General features: G+C 58.2%; 10 protein-coding genes across 10 annotated transcripts; 4 read left to right on the top strand and 6 right to left on the bottom strand.

Moving 5' to 3' along the window:
* Positions 1–821: 821 nt before the first annotated feature.
* On the top strand, positions 822–3,375 carry SPRG_07579 (hypothetical protein; the record flags this gene model as incomplete). Its single annotated transcript, XM_012346713.1, has 9 exons — positions 822–1,017; positions 1,062–1,108; positions 1,162–1,753; positions 1,803–2,007; positions 2,059–2,128; positions 2,179–2,484; positions 2,542–2,717; positions 2,759–2,930; positions 2,976–3,375. The coding sequence occupies 9 exons, from the start codon at positions 822–824 to the stop codon at positions 3,312–3,314; spliced, it is 2,103 nt and encodes a 700-aa protein (XP_012202103.1). The 3' UTR covers positions 3,315–3,375.
* A 456-nt stretch (positions 3,376–3,831) lies between these two features.
* On the bottom strand, positions 3,832–5,706 carry SPRG_07578 (hypothetical protein; the record flags this gene model as incomplete). The annotated part of the gene is made up of 1 exon (XM_012346712.1): positions 3,832–5,706. One exon carries the CDS (start codon positions 5,704–5,706, stop codon positions 3,832–3,834), a length of 1,875 nt encoding a protein of 624 aa, XP_012202102.1.
* Positions 5,707–6,191: 485 nt separating this feature from the next.
* On the bottom strand, positions 6,192–8,155 carry SPRG_07577 (hypothetical protein; the record flags this gene model as incomplete). Its single annotated transcript, XM_012346711.1, has 3 exons — positions 6,192–6,993; positions 7,062–7,268; positions 7,530–8,155. The coding sequence occupies 3 exons, from the start codon at positions 8,153–8,155 to the stop codon at positions 6,192–6,194; spliced, it is 1,635 nt and encodes a 544-aa protein (XP_012202101.1).
* A 257-nt stretch (positions 8,156–8,412) lies between these two features.
* On the bottom strand, positions 8,413–10,062 carry SPRG_07576 (hypothetical protein). The gene is made up of 9 exons (XM_012346710.1): positions 9,849–10,062; positions 9,664–9,795; positions 9,534–9,617; positions 9,350–9,481; positions 9,211–9,300; positions 9,105–9,164; positions 9,015–9,058; positions 8,874–8,964; positions 8,413–8,818 (listed from the first exon to the last, which is right to left on the bottom strand). Exons 1-9 carry the CDS (start codon positions 10,026–10,028, stop codon positions 8,450–8,452), a joined length of 1,182 nt encoding a protein of 393 aa, XP_012202100.1. The 5' UTR covers positions 10,029–10,062; the 3' UTR covers positions 8,413–8,449.
* A 506-nt stretch (positions 10,063–10,568) lies between these two features.
* Positions 10,569–14,887, top strand: SPRG_07575 (hypothetical protein; the record flags this gene model as incomplete). Its single annotated transcript, XM_012346709.1, has 5 exons — positions 10,569–10,838; positions 10,883–10,963; positions 11,008–11,994; positions 12,042–14,750; positions 14,780–14,887. 5 exons carry the CDS (start codon positions 10,569–10,571, stop codon positions 14,885–14,887), a joined length of 4,155 nt encoding a protein of 1,384 aa, XP_012202099.1.
* A 518-nt stretch (positions 14,888–15,405) lies between these two features.
* Positions 15,406–16,918, bottom strand: SPRG_07574 (hypothetical protein; the record flags this gene model as incomplete). The annotated part of the gene is made up of 3 exons (XM_012346708.1): positions 15,406–15,778; positions 15,844–16,721; positions 16,790–16,918. The coding sequence occupies 3 exons, from the start codon at positions 16,916–16,918 to the stop codon at positions 15,406–15,408; spliced, it is 1,380 nt and encodes a 459-aa protein (XP_012202098.1).
* Positions 16,919–17,718: 800 nt separating this feature from the next.
* Positions 17,719–18,120, bottom strand: SPRG_20414 (hypothetical protein; the record flags this gene model as incomplete). The annotated part of the gene is made up of 1 exon (XM_012346726.1): positions 17,719–18,120. A coding segment is annotated over one exon (402 nt), but the record flags the coding sequence as incomplete, so codon positions are not given.
* A 1,379-nt stretch (positions 18,121–19,499) lies between these two features.
* On the top strand, positions 19,500–21,229 carry SPRG_07573 (amino-acid N-acetyltransferase; the record flags this gene model as incomplete). Its single annotated transcript, XM_012346707.1, has 6 exons — positions 19,500–19,918; positions 19,960–20,098; positions 20,147–20,430; positions 20,481–20,677; positions 20,727–20,932; positions 20,987–21,229. 6 exons carry the CDS (start codon positions 19,500–19,502, stop codon positions 21,227–21,229), a joined length of 1,488 nt encoding a protein of 495 aa, XP_012202097.1.
* A 20-nt stretch (positions 21,230–21,249) lies between these two features.
* SPRG_07572 (hypothetical protein) lies at positions 21,250–21,690 on the bottom strand (the record flags this gene model as incomplete). Its single annotated transcript, XM_012346706.1, has 2 exons — positions 21,250–21,641; positions 21,681–21,690. 2 exons carry the CDS (start codon positions 21,688–21,690, stop codon positions 21,310–21,312), a joined length of 342 nt encoding a protein of 113 aa, XP_012202096.1. The 3' UTR covers positions 21,250–21,309.
* A 108-nt stretch (positions 21,691–21,798) lies between these two features.
* Positions 21,799–22,624, top strand: SPRG_07571 (hypothetical protein). Its single transcript, XM_012346705.1, has one exon. It carries the CDS (start codon positions 21,822–21,824, stop codon positions 22,581–22,583), a length of 762 nt encoding a protein of 253 aa, XP_012202095.1. The 5' UTR covers positions 21,799–21,821; the 3' UTR covers positions 22,584–22,624.
* Positions 22,625–22,801: the final 177 nt, after the last annotated feature.

The raw sequence follows: 22,801 nt of genomic DNA, 5'->3' as shown, positions 1-22,801 counted from the left end.
GGTCTCTCCGGATAGATGGAGGTCAAAGGTAAAACATCTGATTGGATAAAATATTGTTTTACGAGCCAATACGAGCGGCTCGGTTGGGCTTGGTGGTTTTACATATACGTTTTATCCTCGTGGTCGGTTAAAGTAGGGCCGCTGAGCATCATCACACCTCACGCCCCAATGTCGCCTCGATGTTAGAGCGCCGCCCAAGGCCTTGTATGGTACGTGATCGGTAGCTGCATTACAAGTGGCGTCGGTGGCATCAAAGACCACTACCTCGTGCATCGCCAAATATCGGATCCCCTTCCTCCGAGCATCACGACCATCGGTCCAAGTGCAGTGCCCTATGTCTATCTTACCATTGACAACGCATCAAACACCTACCGTAGGTGTATTAGTGCAATAGCTTCGCTTCACAGCAAGGTCCCTTTAGTGATGCCCCAAGGTGACACGCCATGACTCGTGTTGCCGACTAGAGTCCGTAGGAACCGAAATGATGCAGAGGCTATAACCGCGCTATGCAATAGTAACTCATATCGTATCCAGCATCGCTGCATGCCAATGGTCTCCGCGCGATACGGCGCCAAGCGCGGCTCGCGATGCCCTTGACGGCAACCACCATGTCCAGCATTTCTTTGCAGCGGCAATACCCTTTTTTGGCACTTCAATGTTCCTCCATACAAACCCACGGCATCTGGTCAATCCATGGATCGTATATTTGTCATAAAGGGGTCTTCAACATCTAAAAGAGGGTGCTTTGTCGCCCGAAAGGGTACATTCGACTCGATTGGACGAGACGGGCATCTTTTTTTGGGCTCGTACACTTGATCCTGATGCTTCGCGTGTCTGTGGCCGCGCTCGCGAAGGCCACGACGGCCCGCGCCCTGGGCTACCAGCCGCTGCACACTCTGCCACTGCGCGCACTCTCGACTGCTGTCCCTGTGCACGGCCACCGCAAGAAGAAGCGCAAGGGCAAGAAGCCATCTGCGACGTCGACCGATGGCATTGCCGACGCCACGCTTGTCGAAGGTACGCAGCGCCTCGCCGCTTCATGCAAATCCATGCCAACGTAGGCTCGGACGTGGCAGCGGCAGCAGTCGTCGATACCAAGGCCACCAAGGTCGAAAAGGCCACGCCGCACCACCACCACCACCACCACAACAACAAGTCAAGAAGATCTCGCCGTTGGTCGAAGAAGCGACCAAGACGATTAGCCTCCTCGAAAACATTGCCGCGCTGCAAAAGTCGCTGCCGGCGCCCGTGCACATCACGGCCATGCTCAAGCAGACGAGCGACGACCACGAAGACTCGTTCTTCAAGCTCTTTGACTTGTACCGCAAGCACGGCAACCCGACGATCGACGCGTCCTTTCTCGTGCCGGGTATCGCCAAGTGCTGCGAGGTCGGCGACTCGGCGCAGGCCGTCGCGATCGCGCGCGACATGGTGCACAACGGCCGCGCCATCGACCGCGAGACGCTGCTCCTGATATTAAAGACCGCCGAGCGCAACGGCGCCGCCATTGACGCCATCGGCGTCCTCAACCTGCTCTTGCACGAAGATTTCGAGGTCACAACCTCGGACTACGAGCGCATTCTCGCGATCTGCCACACTGCGCACTTTGAAGACGGCGCGCTGCAGGTCTTGCAGGCGCTGCGCACACTCAAGTTTGTGCCGCCAGAGACGTACCTGCACTGGCTCTCGCGCGCAGCCATGGTGTGGCGCGCCGACATCTTTCTCGCGCTCCTCACGGAAATGCGACTCGCCGGTACTTGGATCTATCCGCCATCGTTTTCTATAATGTGGCCTTTCGGTAGGCATTGAGCCACGCATCCCGTCGCTCACGTCGCTCGAGGTGGGCCGCAAGGACCCGGCGCTGACCGTCATGGAAGGCGTCCGCGCCGTCGGCCTCGACCCGTGCTTTGCCATGTCGGTCGTCTACGAGTCGATCCACCTCGCGATTCGCGGCGAGCGCCGTGAGACAGGCGTCTCCAAGCGCCTCCGTGACGCGGCCATGGACAAGTACTTCTATAGACAACGACGCAGGATGACAGATCTCATGCTCGATGCTAGGTTTGGGGACATGCGTGTGCACAAGCTGAATTGGGACGTGCAGCCGATTCCGCAACTGCTCGAGACGCAGGTCGACGACTGTCCTTGTGCAAAGACACACTGTATGGAATGAGGTTGTAGGCCGCGGGTCTGCTCCTCAAGCAGGAGACGTTCCGCCGACTCAAGTACCACCAAGTGACGCGCGTCGAGTCGTATTTGCGCATGCTGCCCATCACGACCAACGTGACGCTCAACTTGCGCAAGCAGCTGCTGCGCATGTCGCTGCTCGTCAACACGCACCGCGTGAAGCGCAACAAGCACAAGATCCTCGCCGAGTACGACGCGGGCAAGAGTTTGATCGACTTGAGCAACTCGCACAATTACCCGCCCGTGTCGCTCCTCCGCATCATCCTTGAAGCCCGCGGCTTCTCGCCCAAGGCCATCCGGGTGCGTCGATCGTTTTTCGGTATCAAGTTGATACTCATGGACTCGTCACGACTTTAGAAAGCGCTGGCGACGCCGGCGAGCTTGCGGTACCGCGACCAGCAAGAGCTCAACAAGGCGACGCACTATGACAGCATCCACCGCAGCGACCCGTTCTTGGGCCAACCAGCGTACAGCGCCGACTCGCTCGAGACGACGCTGACGCATTTCTTCAAGTCGCAAGGCATCCGCGTCAAGTACGCTATCATCAACGAGGCTGTTTCTCATCCGATACCAGGACGCAGGACGATCTCTGGGTCGAGCAAGAAAAGATTTACGGCCGGCCCGTGATCTCGCCCGACATTTTGCTGTTGGACCCGGTCGTCATCAACGGTGTGCCCGTGCGCTGGATCGACGCCAAGAACTATTATGGCGCCCACATTGTCAACAAGCGTCTTATCGCCAAGCAGGTATCATGACTCCTTTCAAGCGATGAAATGACTTTAAGGGTATAGCTGGCGTCGTACGTCAAGGAGTGGGGCCCGGGTGCCGTCGTCTTTGGCATGGGCTTCTCCGATATGATGTCGATTCCGGGCGTCGTCTGCCTCGACATGACGCCCGTCCCAACGACCAAGTACGGCTCGTTCAAGATGGTCGCCAAGTCGTATGCGTACTCGTTCTTGAATTTCTTCCGCTGGGCGCCGCACCTCGGCAGCGAGCTCACCCAAGAGTACGCGCACGCGAACGAGATGGAAATGGCCAAGCAGGATACGACGACCAAGCAGGTCGAGAACAGCAAGCAGCCACTGTCCGAGGCCAAGCCCGACGACGCCGCCAAGGCCAAGAAGGCATAGATAACCACGCACAGCTAATAGATGACGACGATACCCACACATTCACAACGTCAACGTGCACGAAGACGGTGTTCGCCTTGTACGACTGGCGGGGCCATCCACACGCCGCCATAGAACGACTCGCAGAGGTATCGCGCGCAAGAATGAACCACGGTCACATGGGCATGCTCGAGGATAAACAAACACAATGGATGTTCGGGTTGTTGAATTATTGCATTCGCGATATGCAATCGAGATAACATTCTTTGTGACCACTTACTTAATCCATTTGTAATGCGTGAAATAGAGAACAGACTTGTAGTTTGTGGGGTTGACGACGATTGGAATACTATGACGCAGTATTGATATGCCGTTAAATATCCCGAGAGTGATGATGTGGTCTCGCGTGTGTGTGCAACAAAGGACCTGCGGGAATATCGAAATGCGTCGCCTGTGTGCATCAACCGACAGCATCGCCGATGATATTACTGTAGACGCTCGTTGGGGGTATACTATCAAGCTTTCAAGAATTCATGGATTACCCAATACACATGCCTTTGGTGGGTCGATACGTGGCATGTTTTGTCAAGGTCGTGCCGGCGGGGGCGGCTTTGAACTGGTAGTTGAGGACCCACCCCCGAATGCGCGGTGCATGCAGCGCGTGCGGCAAGATGGATGCGACCAAGTCGTAGATACTGACAAGGGCCACGGCCACCGGGGCCGGCGTCGGTTTTTGGTGGGCCGGCTGCACGACGACAACGTGGTGGGAGTCCGGGACTTTTTCTCGTAGCATTGCGTACCCGAGGAGCGCCAGCATGCTGGGCTTGACAAAGATCTTGTTGCCGTACTTGATGCAGTCGTGCTCGTACGCGGGCAAAAACGTGACGTACTGCGGCACAAACTCGGTCGCTAAAAACGGATTGCGCTGGAAAAAGTCCATATTGAGTACCCACTGCCGGTGGAGAACGATCGGCCCGAGCACGCTACAGAGCAGCGAGAACCCAAACGCGCCGAGAATCGTTGGGAGCAAGCGCTCGATTGCGCTGGGGACCGACGCCGAGAGGTAGGCGCCGGTCACCAAGGTCCGGTTCGTCGATGGAAGCCGTAGAGGCAGCGCCGCCGAGCGTTGAAATATCGGATCGTAGAGCACCTCGGTGGGCGAAACGAGTCCGCACGCAACGACAGTGCCCAGGGTCATCGTGCCGAGGAGCAATCCTGGAGCGTTGACCCGAATGGCTCGGTCCTTGCAGCGCGGAAGAGGCGGTAGCCGCTGCACCAAGAGCACGGTGTTGCAAAAGACGAGCACGAAGAGACCGCTCACCATGACGACCGCGACCCAGTGCATGGCTCTGCCCAACGGCGTGGCAAGGTACAGACGCGTGACTTCGACGTAGCCCAGCGCTGGAAGGCGCACGAGGAGGAGGAGTACGAACGCGATCTTTCGCCGCTCGAGCCCCGAGAGAAAGTCGAATGTGAGCACTGGCTGGCGACGCAGCGCGCCTTGGAGACCAATGAGCGTCGTCAAAAAGTCGCCGTTCACCAAGTGCAAAGTCAGCGGAATAAGCACGGCTTGTGCAATCGATATCTCAAGCGCGTTCGTCATCTCGTGCGTGCAGGTCTGCGCGACCTGCACCGATTGCTTGGACGCCCGCCCCGTACAGCGGTCGCTCGCCGCTGGACAGAGCACGAACTCCGTGACGCACGCAAATGTGAAGCGGTAGCGCGCGCCAAGTGGCGCAGACGCAAATGACCACGTGCTGTGATTGCGAGTGGCTGGCGTCGATAGTAACCCGTCCTCGGCCACGAGCGTCGTGATGACCTTGGAAGCGACCACGGTCGTGTCGCCCGACGTGTCGATACGTACCTCGGTCGTTGGCGCCACCGTGTCCAAGTACGTAGAGAGGAGGAAGACGGGTGTCGTATTGTTGAATGCCGTCTCGAGGACGGCCATGCCGTGAACAAGGTTGGCGTCGGGTTGGGCAGTGCAGTCAATGTGTGACGACAACGGCGTCATCAAAAACACAATTGTGCCATATCCAAAGTTTGTGCCCGCCGCACACGTTGTCACTTGCAGAGAGGAGGCGTGGGATGAAAGCACCGCTGCCGCAAGCGCACGGCCAATGGCGTCACTAGTCGTCGTCAAGCGGCGAGTGTTGACGCACGTTTGGGACGAAAACCCCGCGGACGATAGACTGCAGTTGGCATCGACGAGAGACCAGTCGTTCGATGGCAGCGATACGCGCGTCACCTGTCGCGTCCAGAGTCCTGTCGAGTAAAGAAGCGCGACGCACGAGACAAAGATCGCGACGAGGAGAAACTCGGAGAGGTTGAGGCACAGACGCCGCAGCACTTCGCTCGATTGAACCTTGGCGCTCTTCTCGAGGACCTGCGTCTTCTCCGATCCGCTTGCCATCGACCGATTCGCCGGTCCATGTAAGAACGACGACGCGATGCGCATGGTAGAAGCTAGGAAGCACAATAATCTTTGGAGTCCAACGCCCAACGTCCAGTGCCCTCGATCGGTTCCAGTCTCTTTTTAGCACATTCGAAATTTTGATAGGGCTCGATTTTTCACACACGAAGTCGGCGCAGCATGCCACGTCACGACGGCGTTGATTCATACGATCACGACAAACCGACACTCAATAACTACACGGCGACACGCACTTGCAGCTCTGGCCAGACGATTGAACCAGCGATACTGGCCAGACGATTAAACCAGCGATACTAGTCCGTGGCAGTGTGCATGAGCCAGCCATTGATGACTACCGCATCCGTCCCCGAGCGCACGTTGCGCCCGAACAGTCCAAGCGCTGTTTGTATGTGCATTATAAATGTAGTACATCACAACATGAGTGTATATACCGGTACAGAAAGACCGTCACAAGCACGACGTCCTCAGCTGACGCACGAGCCTTTGGTTGGCCGATACGATGTCGTTTTGTTGAGCGTCGTATTCGGTGGCGCCGGCTTGTATTGGTAGTTGTCGATCCACGCCACGACGCGCAGCGGGAGGAGTGCGTGGGGCAGCAGCGACGGCACAAGGTCGTAGACCGAAATGATGCTTATCACACTGTTGGGCGTTTGGTCGCCGCGCGCACTGCCAGGCGTGTCCTTGGCAACAACAGCAATCTTGTGCGTCACGGGTGCTTCCTTGACCATCGCATGCCCGAGGAGCGCAATCGTGCTTGGTTTGGCGAAGAGCTTAGCGCCATATTTGATGCAGTCGTCTTCGTACAAGGCGAGCCCTGTCACATACGATGGCATGAACTGGGTCGCCAGAAATTCGTTTCTCGCAAAATAGCGCATGTCCAAAAGAAGACGGCGCTTGAGTAGCATTGGAAATAAAATACTGAGTGCCAGTGTTCCCAAGAGGCACGCGAGGACCGTCGACTGCAAGAGCGACGCCGCCGCCGGGACCTCCAACGTGGCAAACGCACCGAGAGCAAAAGGCTCGGATCGATTGCCGATGTTGGGCAAGTACACTGCCACGTCCGATGCGACCGGGCGGCGCCACAGCGGGTTTTGGAGTGTCGCTGCTACGTCTTGGTATCCACAGTTAACTATGACGCTCGAGAAGAGCGTCCCGAGCATCATGAGTGGCGACAAAATTCGAATGGCGCGGCCGCGACAGCACGGCGGAGCGGGCAGCCGCTGGAGGACGAGGATGCCGCAGTAGATGGCAAAGACGGGAAGACCACTCATCATGAGAACGGCAATGCAGTGCACGTTAAAGTGGCCCGTCGTGTCCAAGTAGAGTCGCGTGACCTCGACATACCCGAGCGCCGGAAGCCGCACGAGCAGCAGAAAAACAGCGCGAGGCGGCGGCGCTCCAAGCCCGATACAAAGTCAAACGTGAGCGCGGGATGGCGGTGCAGCACGCCGCTCCAGCCAACCAGCGTGAGGAAAAAGTCGCCATTGACCAAGTGCAAAATGGTTGGCACAAGGATACCTTGAAGAACCGAGATCTCAACGCTACGCGCAACGATATGCGAGCACGTCCAGCCCACTTGCAGCGTTTTGAACGATGCCACGCCAGTAAACACTGGATGAAGCGACGTTGTATCCAGAAGCACTTCGGCGACGCAACTGTAGGTAAATTCGTATCGCGGCCCGAGGGGCTGCGACGCAAACGCCCACGTTGAGTGATTGAAGTTCGTGCGCGAGGCTGTCTGGCCATCGGGTGTGAAAAGTGTCTTGGTGACACTACCTACAACCCGCGTCATTCCACCCGACGAGTCGACGCGGGTTGCGCTGGCGCTGTCCGTGGCGTCAATGTAGCTCGAGAGTAGAAAGACGGGCGATGAATTGTTCATCGCTGTCTCAAGAAGCGCAAGCCCAAGCACGGACGATGCTACGGATGACGGGACGCACGACACGGAATGCGACCATAGCGGAGAAAAGACGAGTAGAATTGCGCCAAAGCCGTCGTTCGCGCCCATAACGCAGGTCGTGACGTGCACGGGCGTTGAGGGCAATTGATGCACAAGAGTCTGCGCAATGGTGTGCATGGCATCGGCGATGGCTCGTGTTTGAGCACACGTCGCCGCGTCAAAGCCGCCTGTTGTGAGGACGCAGTTGGCTTCGAGAAGCGACCAGTCGCGCGCAAACGCTGGCACCGACGTGGTCGACTGTCGCTGCCAGAGCCCCGTCAAGTAGAGAGCCCCGATCGACGCGACAAAGAGCACGACAAGCAAAAACTCGGACGAGTTGAGCACGAGGCGGAGCAGGACGGTGCGCGGCGGCACTGTCGCACTGCGCTCGATCGACTGCGCTTTCTCCGACTTGTCGGCCGAGTAGATGCTGGAGCGGTGCGTGCGGACTTGGAGCAACATCGACGTCATGAAGCGCTGCAGGACCATCCTTCGCCTCGCAAGTGTTTTGAAAAGTGGCTAAATTAAGCTAGACCAAAAGGCGCCGTCGAAAGTCGCGCTATTTCGGTTCCGTGGGACCGGATATCGTACGCAGGGACGTACGGCGAATCCACCAACGATACTATCCTGCAATATAGTCATATTCTGCAAGACTACGTTCATATATCCACAAATTGGTTCGATTACCATACTCAACTTTGCTCCCACAGCGCCAGACGACTTGCCATATAAAGGGTGCATAGAATCCGGATATGAAAGGATAGGTTCTTAAGAATACCGACATTAGAGCGTGTTTGGTGGCCGTGTACTTTTAGAGGAAACAACGCGTGCATGAACGCTGCACGCAAGACGCTCCAGAGCACCCTCGAGTGCCTCCGTGTGCGTGGTTATGTGGGTGAGCGAAGGTGGTGTCGTGCTTGGCGGAAGCTCGCTCAGCTTGGACATAAGCAGCTCCTGGAGCGCTCCAAGCTCCGAGATCACGTGCACTTCGTCGGACGGGGGCGGCAATCGTACGCTCGGACCTTTTCGCGCGTGGGCAGAGAGCAACGCCTCGCGCAACACGCAGAGTTTTTGCCACCGCTGACGCCACGCGTTCGAGTCGCAGGACGACGCGACGTCGGCTTGGACCAGCGCTGGGAGGATGTACTCGAGCTACATGCAAATATTTGTCAATCGCTGCGGAAGCCAGCATACTAGTATCATGTACCGCAAGAGAGAGAAACCGACACCGCGGTGGGTTCACGTGCTCGTAGACTCGAGCCGCCACAAGGCCAAGGCCCGCGTGAAAGGCGGCAAAACTACATTCGCCTCGTGATCGCTATGCAACACGCATTGCATTGTGGTGTACCTGACCGTGTGGGACGAGGCGCCCATGTCGCTGCTCTGCGCACACTAGCAGCCTCATTGTCGATGCACATCTGTCAACCCGTGGGATTACCCTCATTTGTCGAAAGATGATGTCCATATCGACAGTCGAGAGATGGCGTGGGCTGCCCGCCTAACTTTTGCTGAGCCAACGCAGCTAAACCGATAGAAACCCTAACCTCGCAGAGTCCGAGGTCGCGCAAACAGTGCACGAAGGAGAGATTGCTCATGCTAGAGTGGCCTCGTGTGCAATAGAGTTGAAAGAGACGCTAGCATCATATTCACTGGAAACGTGGTTTCAAAGAGGATAGTGTGTACCTCGAGCTCGGGTGCGAGCTGTTCGACGTGGGCCAGTAGGTCCATGTCTTCAGTGAACGAGACAGCGTCGTTCGTCGGAATGCCGCGTGCGTCGCGCTGCTTTTTGGCGTCGCAGAGACATCGTCCATTGTTCTACATCAAGATCAACAATGTGCTAAAACCAAATAGAAGAGGCAAAAGATACTTTGAACACGGCACTGTTTTCGTCCATCCACAATAAAAGCAACCGGACCTTGTCGTTGTCGTTCGGATACTGGTCATCCCACTCCTAGAGAAGAGATCAACGAGAGCGAAGACTGTAGAAGAGACGGTACCGGCCCCGAGAAAATAAGCTGCGCGGCCTTCCCTAGCGTTGCTAAAAAACCAATGTAGTCCATTTCGCTCTTCTTATTGCTGGGGCCGTGGGGTGCGTAGAGGCGCAACACTTGTGGCCGCGAGATCAAGTCCTAACTCCAGGCATCAAGCCGTTAGACCTTGCAAAGCTTGGATGGCGCGATACGGGGCAGATGCGGTACCGATGAAGGAGCTGGAGGAAGCCCTGAAAGCTCAGTCGGTGCCCTGCGCGCTGGGCGTAGTGACGCGGCTGCGTCCGCGGGTTCACGCGCACGGAGCCGACGCCAATCGCATCCAGGAAAATGACCTGCAGAGCCACCGCGTGCTCGTCCAGTACGTCGGCCATATCGCTCAAGCGTCGCGACGGTTGCACTTGTGTGATACTCAATATGGTATCAATGTATCGTGGCCGACGAGCAATATCCAGTGCGCTGATACTAGTATTCTTCCACCGCGAGCATTCACGAGTAAGGGCGTTTACGCTTAGCCCTTTGCACACATCGCACTTCAATGAGGGTAAAAAGATCTGCTTTTCCAGAGTTCATCGTAGTTAAGCTGCGAGACTCGTTGTGATGATGGAGCCACTTGATTATTACACTCCTCCTTGACAACAATCGTATGCGTCAGCCATACAGTTGATGGCGTAGGACATTCGCTATCGCGAACGTCGTGATGGAGCCTTTCTCATGTGTCTCAGATGTGCCCATCATAGGCGTGGTCGAGAAGCGTGGATGGTTTCGTTCGTTGCCTATCAAGGCTCATGACGTGGCAGTCTCATGGGTACGTTTCACATCATAAAAATACGCGCCTCTAAAAATATAATGCACAAGCGCACAGCGCTTGACCAGGTCGAAAACCGATTGCAACGTAGCAAGCAGTTCTTAGAATGCCCAGCGTCACGGCGTCGCAGCGCTTCCAGAGCGCGGGCCCGACGTCGCTCTCGCAGTGGCACTCGGTGCAGAACGCGTCGGCGTCCAGCGTCAACGCGTCGACCATCGTGCTGTCGCTGCGCAAGCGCCTCGAGGCCAATGGCGGCGTCTACGGCTTCACGTCCTTTCTGAGCACGATGAAGCAGTTTGGCGGGAGCACTCAAATCCTCTCGAAACCGCAGCTCAAGAAACTCTGTGCGACCCACAACATTGCAATCTCAGACATTGTACAGCGCACACCTCGAGATGTATCTCATCATAAATGTGCTAGGAGGTGCGTTCCCTCGTTCTCTATGTCGGTGACGACGACAACACGGCCGTGGCCTGTGCGACGCTGCGCGACCTGCTGATGGTACCGCTGCCACACGACATGAAAACTAATCAAGAATGAATCAGGGAAAGCTTGACGGGCCGCGCCTCGACCTTGTGACCAGCGCCTTTCAACGCCTTGACAGCCGTGAAAGAGGCTATGTCGCAGTCGAGGACATCCTTCGGTCGCACGACGCCGCGATGCACCCGTCGCTTCTCTTTTCGAAAACTGCCAATGCCAACCAAGTGCAAGGCGATTTTACCAAGGCATTCACGATCCTCTGCCCGCTCTGCACGCTCGTGAGTCTCGCGCAATGGACCGAGTTCTTCCAGTGCGTAAGCGCGACCATCGAGAAAAACGACTTTTTCGAGCTGCTCCTCACACGCGTCTGGCACGTCTTGCCGCCAAGCAACAACAGCAGCTTGGGTGAGACGACGCGTCCTCTGCCTGCCTCGACGACAGCAAACACGCTCCTCTCGGACCTCTCGTCGCGCAACCTCTTGTCGACTGCAATGGACTTTACCTCCAAGTCCAAGACCACTTTCAACTACAGTAGCGATGACGCCACCACGACCACCTATGGCAACAACAACTATGGCAACATGGGCGCCTACCAAACAACGTCCAGCATCGACGTCTCGGCGGGCAAGATCTCGCGCATGACGTCACGCAACGCTACGCTCAATAGCGTGCAGACGGCGGCGTGCATGGCCCACGCGACCTCGGATCGCAACGGCCTCTTGCCCAAGCCCAAAGACATTAGCATCGGCACCCAAATGGTGCTAGGGCGGCTCCGCGCGTCGCTCCAAGCTCGGGGCGCCGCGGGCATCGTCGGTCTCTCGCGCAAGTTTCGGCTCATGGACGAAGACGGCAACGGGTCGATTGACTTGGCCGAGTTCAAACGCGCGATGCGCGACACTGACGTCGACTGCAGCGACGCCGACTTGCGGCTTCTCTTTGACGCCTTTGACGCCGACGACAGCCACACGATCGAGTTCAAGGAGTTTCTCGACGGTGTCCGCGAGCCCATGAACGCACGTCGCCTCGGGCTCGTGCACGCAGCGTTTCAAAAAGTACGTATTTCATTTGCGATCGAGGAGGCTAAGAAATGATCGCCTAGTTGGACAAGAACGGCGACGGTGCCGTGGACCCGTCCGATATTGTCGGCACGTACGACGCGAGCAAGCACCCGGACGTGATTGCGGGCAAGCGAACCCAAGACGACGTCTTTCGCGAGTTCCTCGACACATTCGACGTCGACGTCAAGGACGGCAAGGTCTCGCGCGACGAGTGGGTGCACTACTACCACAACATTAGCGCGTGCATCGAGAGCGACGACTACTTTGAGCTTATGATGCGCAACGCGTGGCAGCTCAGCGGCGGTGCGGGCTCCGCCGCGAGCTCGTTTGAGCAAAACGAATCGCGCGGCTGGCGCCCCGACCTCGAGTGTAGTCGCGCGCCACTACCACCGCCGCTGCTTCGGCGGTACGGGAATGCCAGTGCGGGTGCCACGTCGTGTCTCAACGTCGAGGCGCCGTCCGCGCGCACGAGCACGACACCCGTGGACCTCCAGCACCCGCGGGAGCTCCGGCGCATCGTGAAGCGGCTTAAGACGACGCTCAAGTCGCGGGGCGCGCGCGGCTTTACGGGCTTGAGCCGGTCGTTCCGCATCATGGACACGAACGGGTCGGGATCGCTCGACATGCAAGAGTTCCGCGCCGCGCTGGATCACATGAGCGTGCACTTGAGCGCCAACGACATTGTGACGCTCTTCGACTACTTTGACTCGGACGGCAGTGGCAGCATCAGCTTGACCGAGTTCTGCCGCGGCGTGCGCGACCCGATGAACGAGCGGCGCATGGTGTTTGTGCGCATGGCCTTTGATCTCATGGACGTCGACAAGAACCACGTGATCACGGTCGAAGACGTCGTGCAGCGCTACGACGCCAAGAAAAACCCCGAGGTCATTGCCGGCCGCAAAACCGAACGCGACGTGTACACCGAGTTTCTCGAAACGTTCGAAGCGTCGTCGCGCGTCCACGACGGCCGCGTCACCCTCGACGAGTGGACCGAGTACTATGCCAACATCAGCGCGTCGATCGACGACGACGACTACTTTGAGTTGATGATGCGCAACGCATGGCACATTTCCGGTGGCGTCGGGTGGTGCGCCAACTCGACCAATCGCCGCGTGCTTCTCAACGACAACCAAGTCGTCGAGATTGAAAACGACCTTGGGCTCCATAGCACCGCTGACATTCAAGCCCAGCTCGAGAAGAAGCTCGGGGCCAAAGCCAAGGTTTCGTTCTACGACGTCCTCGACCACTCGGTGCGCCCCGTCGAGCGCACCACGCGTCTTCGCTCGCGAAACAACACGAGCAGCGGTGCGGCCAACTGCCTCTCGATGGGCCATGCGAGCGACGCCCCGCAAAAAGCATCGACGACCAAGCAAAGTGTCAATGCGAGCATGGCGCCGGTGGGGGTTCAGCCCATCTTGAGCCGGCTCAAGGAGCATCTCAAGCTCCGGCCGTCCAATGGCTACATCTCACTGCACCGCGCCTTCCGCCGCATGGATACGGACGGCAACGGCCATCTGAGCATGCTCGCGTTCAAGCGGGCGCTGGCCAACTTTGAGATTTCCGAAGTCGACGCCCGGATTCTCTTTCACTACTTTGACGTGGACCACAGCGGGTCGGTTGAAGTGACTGAATTCATCACGGGGCTCCGCGACCCGATGAACGAGCGCCGCCTCCGGCTCGTGCGCACCGCGTTCTCGCTCATGGACAAGGACGGGAATGGCCTCCTCGAGCCGGCCGACATTGTCGAGGCGTACGACGCGAGCAAGCACCCCGATGTCATTGCCGGCCGCAAGACACCGGACATGGTGTTTCGCGAGTTCCTTGACACGTTTGACGTCGATGGCATGCACAATGCAGTGATTACGCCGCTCATGTGGGAGCACTACTACGCCAACATTAGCGCCGTCATCGACGACGACGACTACTTTGAGTTGATGATGCGCAACGCGTGGCACATTTCCGGTGGCGTCGGGTGGTGCGCCAACTCGACCAACCGCCGCGTCCTCGTCAACGACACTCAAGTCGTCGAAATCCAAAATGACCTCGGGCTCACGAGCGGCAACTTGCGGGCGCGCCTCGACCAACAATTGCAGTCCAACATGAACCTGCCGGGCACGATCAAGACGCTCAATTCGGTCAACGTCACGGCGTGCCTCAACCACGTCGACGCGGCGCCACCGACAAAATCGGTGAGATCGAGCCCACCAAAGCGCATCTCGCTTCAAGCCATGACGTCGGCACCAACGAGCGCGACGCCGAGTGCTTCCCCAATGCTGTCGCCCGACACGATCGATGGGCTCTGGGGCGCGCTGCGCCACGGGCTGCGTCGCCAAGGCAAACTCGTGATTGTGCAAACTCGCCGCAGTCTGCAGAGCGCGGGCAAGTCGATGACACCGGACCAGCTCCAGAGTGCCCTTGCGGTCGCATCGCTCCCTGTCGCGCTGCCCATCGTACACGCACTTATTTCGGACCTTCGGTCGCGCAATGGCAAGCACAACAAGTGGGACGCGGGCGACGTCGCGACACCGAAAGCGCCGACGGCGGCGGTCTGGAACCAGCTGAGTCCCCCAGTGGACGGAAGCGTCTTGCGGATGGCGAAGCGCATCTTTGCGCAGCTTCAAGTCGACGGGAAAGGCGACGTGACGCCGCTCCTGCTTGCGAGAGCGTACGATGCCCCGAGTCACCCGGACGTGATCCTGGGCTTGGCCAAGGCCGACGACAAGTTCAAAGAGTTTGCTGCGTGCTTTGACGTGGATGCGACGGGCCACATTTCGTCCAGAGCATTGAGACGTACTGCAGCGACCTCCTCGCACACGTTGGCGACGTCACCCACTGCCTCCAGATCCTCCGCGACTCGTTTCATGTCGATATTCCGCCGTCCTCATAGATTCCACACGAGTTGTCTCTTCGTAATTGAGACAAATTGAACTCGTATTACAACCATCTCTGTACTAGTACCGAAGAGGGTGGGAGAGAGCACAAGAAGGCTTCGACCGACCATTAATAACGTCGCCCATGAGGACGGGTATGAAGCCGGGCACACTGGCAAAGAGACGGGCCGCGCCGCCACTGCTCGAGCCCTGATGAGCCATCTTGCGGCGTCTTGGCAGCCGTTAACTGAGCCCTCAAGTTTGGGGATGGCGCCCGACTCACCCAGGTGCTTCAGCTGTGTGCCACATCACACGCCGAGACCGGCTCGTCTCAGTCGTCAGCTCGATCGACATCCTAAAGGGGGTCACGCGGCTTTTTGCCCGACCTCGAGACGTGCAATCCACGCTACAACGACAGAATGTAACCGATGACGTGGCACGCTCCGCACCGAGTCTCTTCAACTTCAACATGGCTGAATGGAAAGGAAGAACGTCATAGGTCATAACACAATACATCAATGCAGACCGCAAGCCATCATTCGTGGTCAAACTGCCATTCGAAAAAGAGACTGACGTTCGAGTACGCTGCCACGTTGTACGGGCGCATGCGATGCTGCAGCACGTGCGCGCCATACATTGCAAACTGGTCGACGCACTTGGACGCATAGCGCTTGGCGAGGCCGTGCGCGAGAAACATCGACGGCATGATGTCGTGGTTGACTGGCCCCAAGCACGCGTAGCCCGGGCTCGACGCATACAGGCGGGCGACATCGGCCCGCGTGGCGTCGACGAGTTGTTGCAGCGCCGCGTCCTTTGGGTTGTCCATCGCCATCGCGCCTTTCGTCAAGCGTGGCCAGTTTATCAAGTAGCCCGAGTGGTGCGTGGGGTTTCGCGATACATCGTTGTGGCTGCACGCGCGCGCCATGGATTCAAAGGCGGTCTGCGGCATAAAGTCCCGACGTTGCCCCACGACATCGAGTGGGGAGCCAGTGTCCGCAGAAAGTGCGTGACGAGCACGTTGCTGGCCCGCAGCGCCATCGGCGGCAAAATCTCAACCACGACATGGCCGCGGACAAGGCGGTCCTGCAGCCGCGCAATACGTCCACGGAGGTAGTCGGCGCACGCATCCATGAGCGACCGGCCTCGTGTCCGCGAGGCCACGTGAAGCCGCAAGACAGCTTCCATGTCCACGGCGTGAAAGACCGACTCGATCCACGCGCGGGACGATCGCAGCGACGGCGGAAGACTGCTCATCGTGACGCTGCCAACGTCTGCACCGAGCAGTTGGCCCGTGAGCATATAGTCGAGCGCACTGGCGCGGTCGTCGCGCGAGGCAAAGCTTGCGGCGGCACACAACGCCCGCGCGGCAATCTTCCGGCTCCACTCGTCGCGCGCCATTTTGATGCTCGGCACGTGGCGCTGCCAATGGACGAGCACATCGAGCACGGGCGGTGGCATCGACGCCTTGCGAGCCGCTAGCGTGGCAGCGACCACGCCTTCTTCAAAGGCCGTCAGCGTGGCGTGCGTCCAGCACGACGAGTACCACACTTGGAGCGCGCTGTCGACAGAAGCACGGCGCTGCAGCATGGCTCGGATAACCAGCGTCTTGGCCGTGCAAAACACAGACGCTTCAAGACCGACCCATCGCGCCGGCGTCTTGAGAGCTGGCGATGTCAACGAGACGGAAGCAAGCCACGAGAGGTCGACAAAACCGACGGCCACGTGCGTCGCGCCCGGTGGCAGCGCGGGCATGTCGTGGCCCACAAACGTATTGGTGAACGAATTGTGCACCTTGTGGTCGTAAATGCAGTCGCCAAAGATGCGCTCGCGCGTGTCGCCCAACAGCGCCGACTTGTACCATTCAATGGCATGGGCATGCTGCACACGCGACGCAATCGTCTCGGAGACGGCGGTCGCACGGCCTTCAGAGCCAGTGCCACGAGCGGCTCGTCCAAATACATGCTGCGCATGGCCTCGTAGCACGCCTCCACATATCGATGGCACGCCGCCATGTCAATGTCCTTGTAGTACGTGGCTGCAAAGCGCATGACGCGAGCACAAAACTCGTCGTGGAGCGTGTTGTGTGTGGACCAAAGGCTAAGCCATGTCCGACCAATGCAAGCTGTGATCAGCTGGAGAAGCCGAGTGAAGATGCATGTTGTAAGGGCTTTCGTATTGCATACTAGTCGTAGGATTAGTATATCCTTCTATCCTTCCATGCCGGTAGTGACTCTTCTAGAATAGTCATCCGGTAGTCATGGGGATAGCTCCTGTACCTCTGTAGCTCACCCCATCTTTGCCTCTGTGGTGTAAGCCCAATACAACTGCCTGCTTCACGGGAGACGGCTCTCCCCTCGCTGCTGTTTGTGTCTGCACCGCGGGCGCTATCACAAGCGGCGGCACCGCCTCGAGATGGCGCAGCGCCACTTTCTCCCAGGGCCGAAGCTGGCCCCGCGCTCGCGTGCGCAGTGCGTCGTGGAGCATAACGTGCGTGTCCAAAGCGATTCGCAGTGTCGCGGGAGACTCGCTTGCAGGGGCGAGTTGCGCGTCGTAAAAGTTTTTGGTTTGGTGCGGCGCACACGTCGGTTTGTGGACCTTCCAGTGACGAGTATGGCAGTCGCGCCCTCAATACCATACGACATGGCACCGGCTGCAGCGTGCGGGCGCGCTGCCTTGACCACACGCAGCGCAGGGCATGACTCTTTCTTCTTCTTGTGGACTTGCTGCCCAAATGCCAACTGAACGATCGTTGTGGATTCGAACCGAAAGACAGGGCCGTTCGGTATCCGGATCAACTTTCCTCACTTGACAAGACGTTTGACCGACCCATCATGACCATCGTCCGACATCATTGCGCACAGCGCCACAACGTACCCCGTCCTCGTCGGCGATTGCATTTCCTTCGCGAGCGATCACGGGCAGGCTTCACATGTTCCTCGTCATCCGGTGGAGCGATGTTGCATGGCTTGTCCGGCACTTCTCGGTCATATTGGCCAAAGTCGGATTGGTTGCGTCGTTGACAACGCCAGTGGCAGCACCACCGCCGGCGACGAGACTGCGGACGGCCTCCGAGCCCGAAGGCCAACTCGATGGATCCCCCTGGCAGCACAAGTGTAGACGGCTGGAGCTGGCATCGCTTCAGATTCGACGCCTCGTCTAGAATGAGCTTCGTGCCTGCCTTATCAGTGCGTGGCGTATGACGATGGCACGTACTGGATCGATGACAGCCCAGACGACATCTACCATATCGGTACGACCTCATGGATTTGCGCCCATGCAAGATCGGCGATTGGCCAATCGCAAAGCGCGATATCCGGATAGGGGATAAGCGACTGGGTTTCAGCCAATTACAAGCGCCTTTGTATTTTTGCGACGCTATGATTGGCCGATCCCGATGGATTTCTAATCTCCGTGCCATCACGAACTCACACCACTCACACTACCACCATGGTCGAGACGCGCTCGATGCAGGGGTACATAATAGCTATTATGTACCCCTGGCTCGATGACGAACGCGTGCATGGCAGCGCAAAACCAAAAGGGGTGTCGCCCTCGCGGGGGCAGTGTGCGATGCACGGCGATGACGGTCGGACCGACCCTTCTGCACCGACGGCTCTGCGCAGGTGACAGCGCCTCGGCGACTGGCAGCGTGGATGCCATCCGTCTTGATAAGGCGGGCCCCACGGTGTCGCTCGGTAAAGCAATTGATGGCGAACGAGGTCTTGGCATCGATGTACCATGCTATCTCACGCAGTTCTGAACACCTTGTACATCATTTTCGTCATATAGTTGGGTGGTTTTGACCTGCCCCTCTTGGCACACCAATGTACATGGAGATCGAAATGAACCGGCTTGGTTTCAATTGCGTACACTGGGGGCAACAAACTTTAGTCCCACGCGTTGTCGTATCGGTAATGTACCCGTATATCGATGACTCATGACAATCTTTCCTCTCGATCGGCCATGTTGAAGTTGCAGCGTCGCGATGCGGAGCGTGCCACGTCACCTGTAGCAGGTTGTCCAAGACAAGTCGATTGTTTCATCGACTCGTTGCTCGTCGAAACTACGTTGATTGCTTGAGGGACGTTGAAAGGGTATCTTTCAAGAACAGTCGATACTTGAGCGCATGACGTACTGCATATCGGTGCTAACGAGTCCGGCAACAGTTTTTGATCAAGGACTACTGCAGTAGGAATGACTCTCAATGGCTCTGCGAAGCCATGCCATTGCTGAAGGGCAGGTTCAACGATCTAGTGGTCTCGCTCAGTCGACCTCGGTTATGCCAGCAAGGGAAGGAAACCAGACGCACAAATCCCGATCTAACCAAAACACGCTAATAATAGTTGCCACGACTCAAATCCCCTTGAAATAACGTAAAACTCACGAGTGGTGGTTTCCATGGTCGGTTCGTTCAAGCCAATTGAATATTCCTGCGAGCCCGAGCGTTTCAAAGCAGATCTCTGCGCGACGATTGGCTCCCGGTTTGCAATAATTCGCATCTACAAGTACATGTACCCTCCAAGTGGCCACATACCGTTGCGTGGCGTCCGTCAACGCTACTTTTCTAAGCGAATGAGCCAAAATCCTCCGAAGCTGCCGCGAGGATTACCACAGTCGAGCACTTGCAGCATGTTGCGCCGCCTTCTGCACGCGCGCCGCCCTCTCGCACGCCTCTACTCGAAGCACCTCGGCGTGCTGCCCGAGGTCCCGCCCGAGTGCCTCCAGGCGCGGACGCCGACGCTGGACGTGCCGCCGATGCTGCACTCGTTCACGGAGATGTTCCGCAGCATGTCGCCGTACATCAATGTCCACCGGGGCACGAAGGTCGTCATCCACCTCTGCGGTGCGCTTCTGGCGTCGCCCAACTTTGTCGCGACGATGCAGGACATTGCACTCCTCAACTCGTTTGGCATTCAGATCGTGCTCGTCGCCGGCGCCCGGCAGCAGATTGACGACCGCCTCGCAGCGCGTGGGATCGACAACATTATGCACAAGGGCTGGCGCGTCACGGGCCCAGACGTCTTGACCGTAGCCATGGAGGCAGCGGGGTGCGCCATCGATGTGGGATCGACAATCTGACACGCTGTAGGTCGGTTCGGTTCCAGATCGAGTCGGCGCTGGGTCGAGGTATCGTCAACGCGCCAGGCGACAAGCAAGCCATCAACATTGCGAGTGGCAACTACGTCTTGTCACAGCCGCTCGGTGTTCGTGGCGGCGTCGACTACAAGGTACATCATACCTAGCTGTTCCGTCGCGAAACTCACAGACAGGCCTAGTACACGGGTGAGGTGCGCCGTGTGAACGAGCCCAAGATGGTCAAGGCGCTCGACAGCGGCGACATTGTACTGCTCTCCAACATTGCCTACAGTGCGAGCGGCGAGGTCTTCAACTGCTCGTCCGAGCAGATTGCAGCCAAGTGTGCGATGCAGCTCCAATGCGACAAGCTCATCTTCATGCACGACGGCGAAGAGCTCGTGGACGTCCGAACGCAAAAGGTCGTGCAGTCGCTGCTGTTGCGCCAGGCCCAGCAGTACCTCGAGCTTACGGCATGCGATACGAGGTGCATCGATTCCAAACCTATCCATGTATGTATCCAATTGGTGTGGATAGTGTGAGCCCCAATTTCCGCCTCTATTTGCGCTACGCAATGAAGGCGTGCATGGGCGGTGTCAAACGCGCGCACCTCGTGAGCCGCCACCGCAATGGCGCGCTCTTGCAGGAGCTCTTCTCGCGGGACGGCGACGGCCTCATGCTCTCGCGGGACCTCTACGAAGGCGTGCGCATGGCCAAAACCAGCGACATTCCCAGTACAACTACCTTACCGTACTCGAGCTCATCCTCATCATAATGGTGCAGGCATCATGCGGCTCATCCAGCCGCTGCTCGACCAAGACATCCTCGTCTCCCGTACACAAGAGCAGATCGAATCCAACGTGCACATGTTTACAATCGTCGAGCGCGACGGCGCCATCATCGCCTGCGCCGCGCTGCAGCCATATGAAAACAACTTTGCGGAAATGAACTGCGTTGCGGTCGACCCAGCCTACCGCAAGCTCGGCAAGGTACAAGCGACTTCGGGGTAGGGCTGCGGATGATGATGCTACTGATGGTATTAGGGCAACGCACTACTTGGCTACATTCTTCGCAAGTCGCAGGCCATGGGCGTCAAGACGCTTTTTGTGCTCACGACGCGCACGTCGCACTGGTTCATGGAGCGCGGATTTGTCGAGGCGCAGGTCGAGGACCTCCCGCCGTCCAAGCAAGCGAGTATCAACCGCTCCCGGCAGTCCAAGGTATACACGATGGACATTAGCGGCACGCGCGCGGTCGAAGAGAAGGAGCTGCTCCTGCGGCTTTAATAGACCATGCGTATTTCGTCGCTGCAATGTGAGATGGGATGGAGCTTAGTTATACAGGTGGCGAGGTTGTATTACGGTGTCTATTGGGGCGGGTTGCCGGCCATCATGCTGTTCTGAACGCGCTGCATGGTCTCGCCGACCTGGTGGTGCGCCTGCATGTACTTGCCGACGCAGCGGTCGACGCAGCTCATTTCGCCCACGTTGAGGTCGGCGTCGTGGAAGCGGTAGTTGCACTTCTTGAAGCACATCTCGGCCATGCGGTTGAAGAGGTCCGTGTACATGGCCATCTCGACCTTGGCCATCGCGACGGGCGACGGGCCTTGCTGCTGCTGCGCGGGGGCGCCAAGACCAGGAAAGTTCATCTTGCGTCGATCGATATCCGGGCACTGGCGGAAAATGGACGCCCAAAATCCTAGCCGGATATCCTGCCACTGGGTATCCGGTACTGGACCGGTTGACATAGCCGACTAACCGAGCACACAAATAGTCGGCTAGCATAGTCGGTTTTCCACATCCGGATACGAGATTGCCGTCTTGCGATTGGCGGCCACCTCGGGTGCAATAGAAAGGCAGCATTTCGACGACGACAACGATGGCGCTTCTCGCACACAAGGGCTGCCGCTGGATCGTGCTTGGCTGGTCGGCCTTCATCGCCGAGAACATTGTCTTGTCCGAGTACAAGGAAGAGATTATCGCGAGCTTTGGCAAGGACAAGTACCGGCTCGCCTACTCGACCTTGTCGACGGGCGCGTGCGCATCGATCGCGTACGGGTACCTCGCTCATGGCCGCCAGCAAGGGCCGCTCGTCAAGTCGCTCGCCAAGAAGTGGCCGCTGCCCGTCTTTGCGATCCAGGCGCTTGGCCTCGCGGGTATGGTCTCGCTGGCGCTGCCCAAGCTCCAGATTCCGCTCTCGGTGCAAGCGCTGGAAGACGCAACGTCGTCGGCGCTCGAGAAGAAGGACAACATGACGTTCTCGGTGCAGTGCCCCGTGGACTTTAAGGCCGGCAAGATCAACCTCCTCGAAGTTTCGCGCTACCCGATGCTCTTTGCGTTCGGTCTCGCGTCGCTCGGCACGAGTCTCGCGTCGCCGTACCTTTCGCTGCGCCTCTTGGCCGGCTTCCCCATGGCGATGGCTGTCGTCGGTGGCATGCACCAGGATCGCCTCCGCCTGCGCTCGGGTGCGCTCGACAAGGAGACGTACGAGAAGACGAGCTTGCTGCCGTTCGTGGCCCTTGTGCAGAATGGCGGCTGGGAGAACGTCCAGGTGCCGTGGGTCAACGTCGGCCTCGGTGTCTCCATCGCACTCGTGCTCGCCCGTCGCCGCGCGGTCGCCCTTCGGGCGTTCAAGCTCTAGAGCTACTGCATGCTACGACACGGTAATAGAGACAAAACACCTTTTGTTTGTGTACTGATCGGCCAAGCGCACGTGGCCTCTGTATGGACCTCATCGACGACAATGCGTTTGAAGTCGGCAACCCGTCATGGAAGCATGGACGCCTTATCACCCATGGACAAGTACTCTTACCATGCTCGCGAAGACCACGCACGACACCCTCGAATGGTGCCCTCGGT

Source organism: Saprolegnia parasitica (assembly GCF_000151545.1).
Source record: "Saprolegnia parasitica CBS 223.65 unplaced genomic scaffold supercont2.30, whole genome shotgun sequence".
NCBI lineage: Eukaryota > Oomycota > Saprolegniomycetes > Saprolegniales > Saprolegniaceae > Saprolegnia > Saprolegnia parasitica.
The sequence above is the reverse complement of the archived record's forward strand: the minus strand, read 5'-3'. Positions and strand labels throughout refer to the sequence as shown.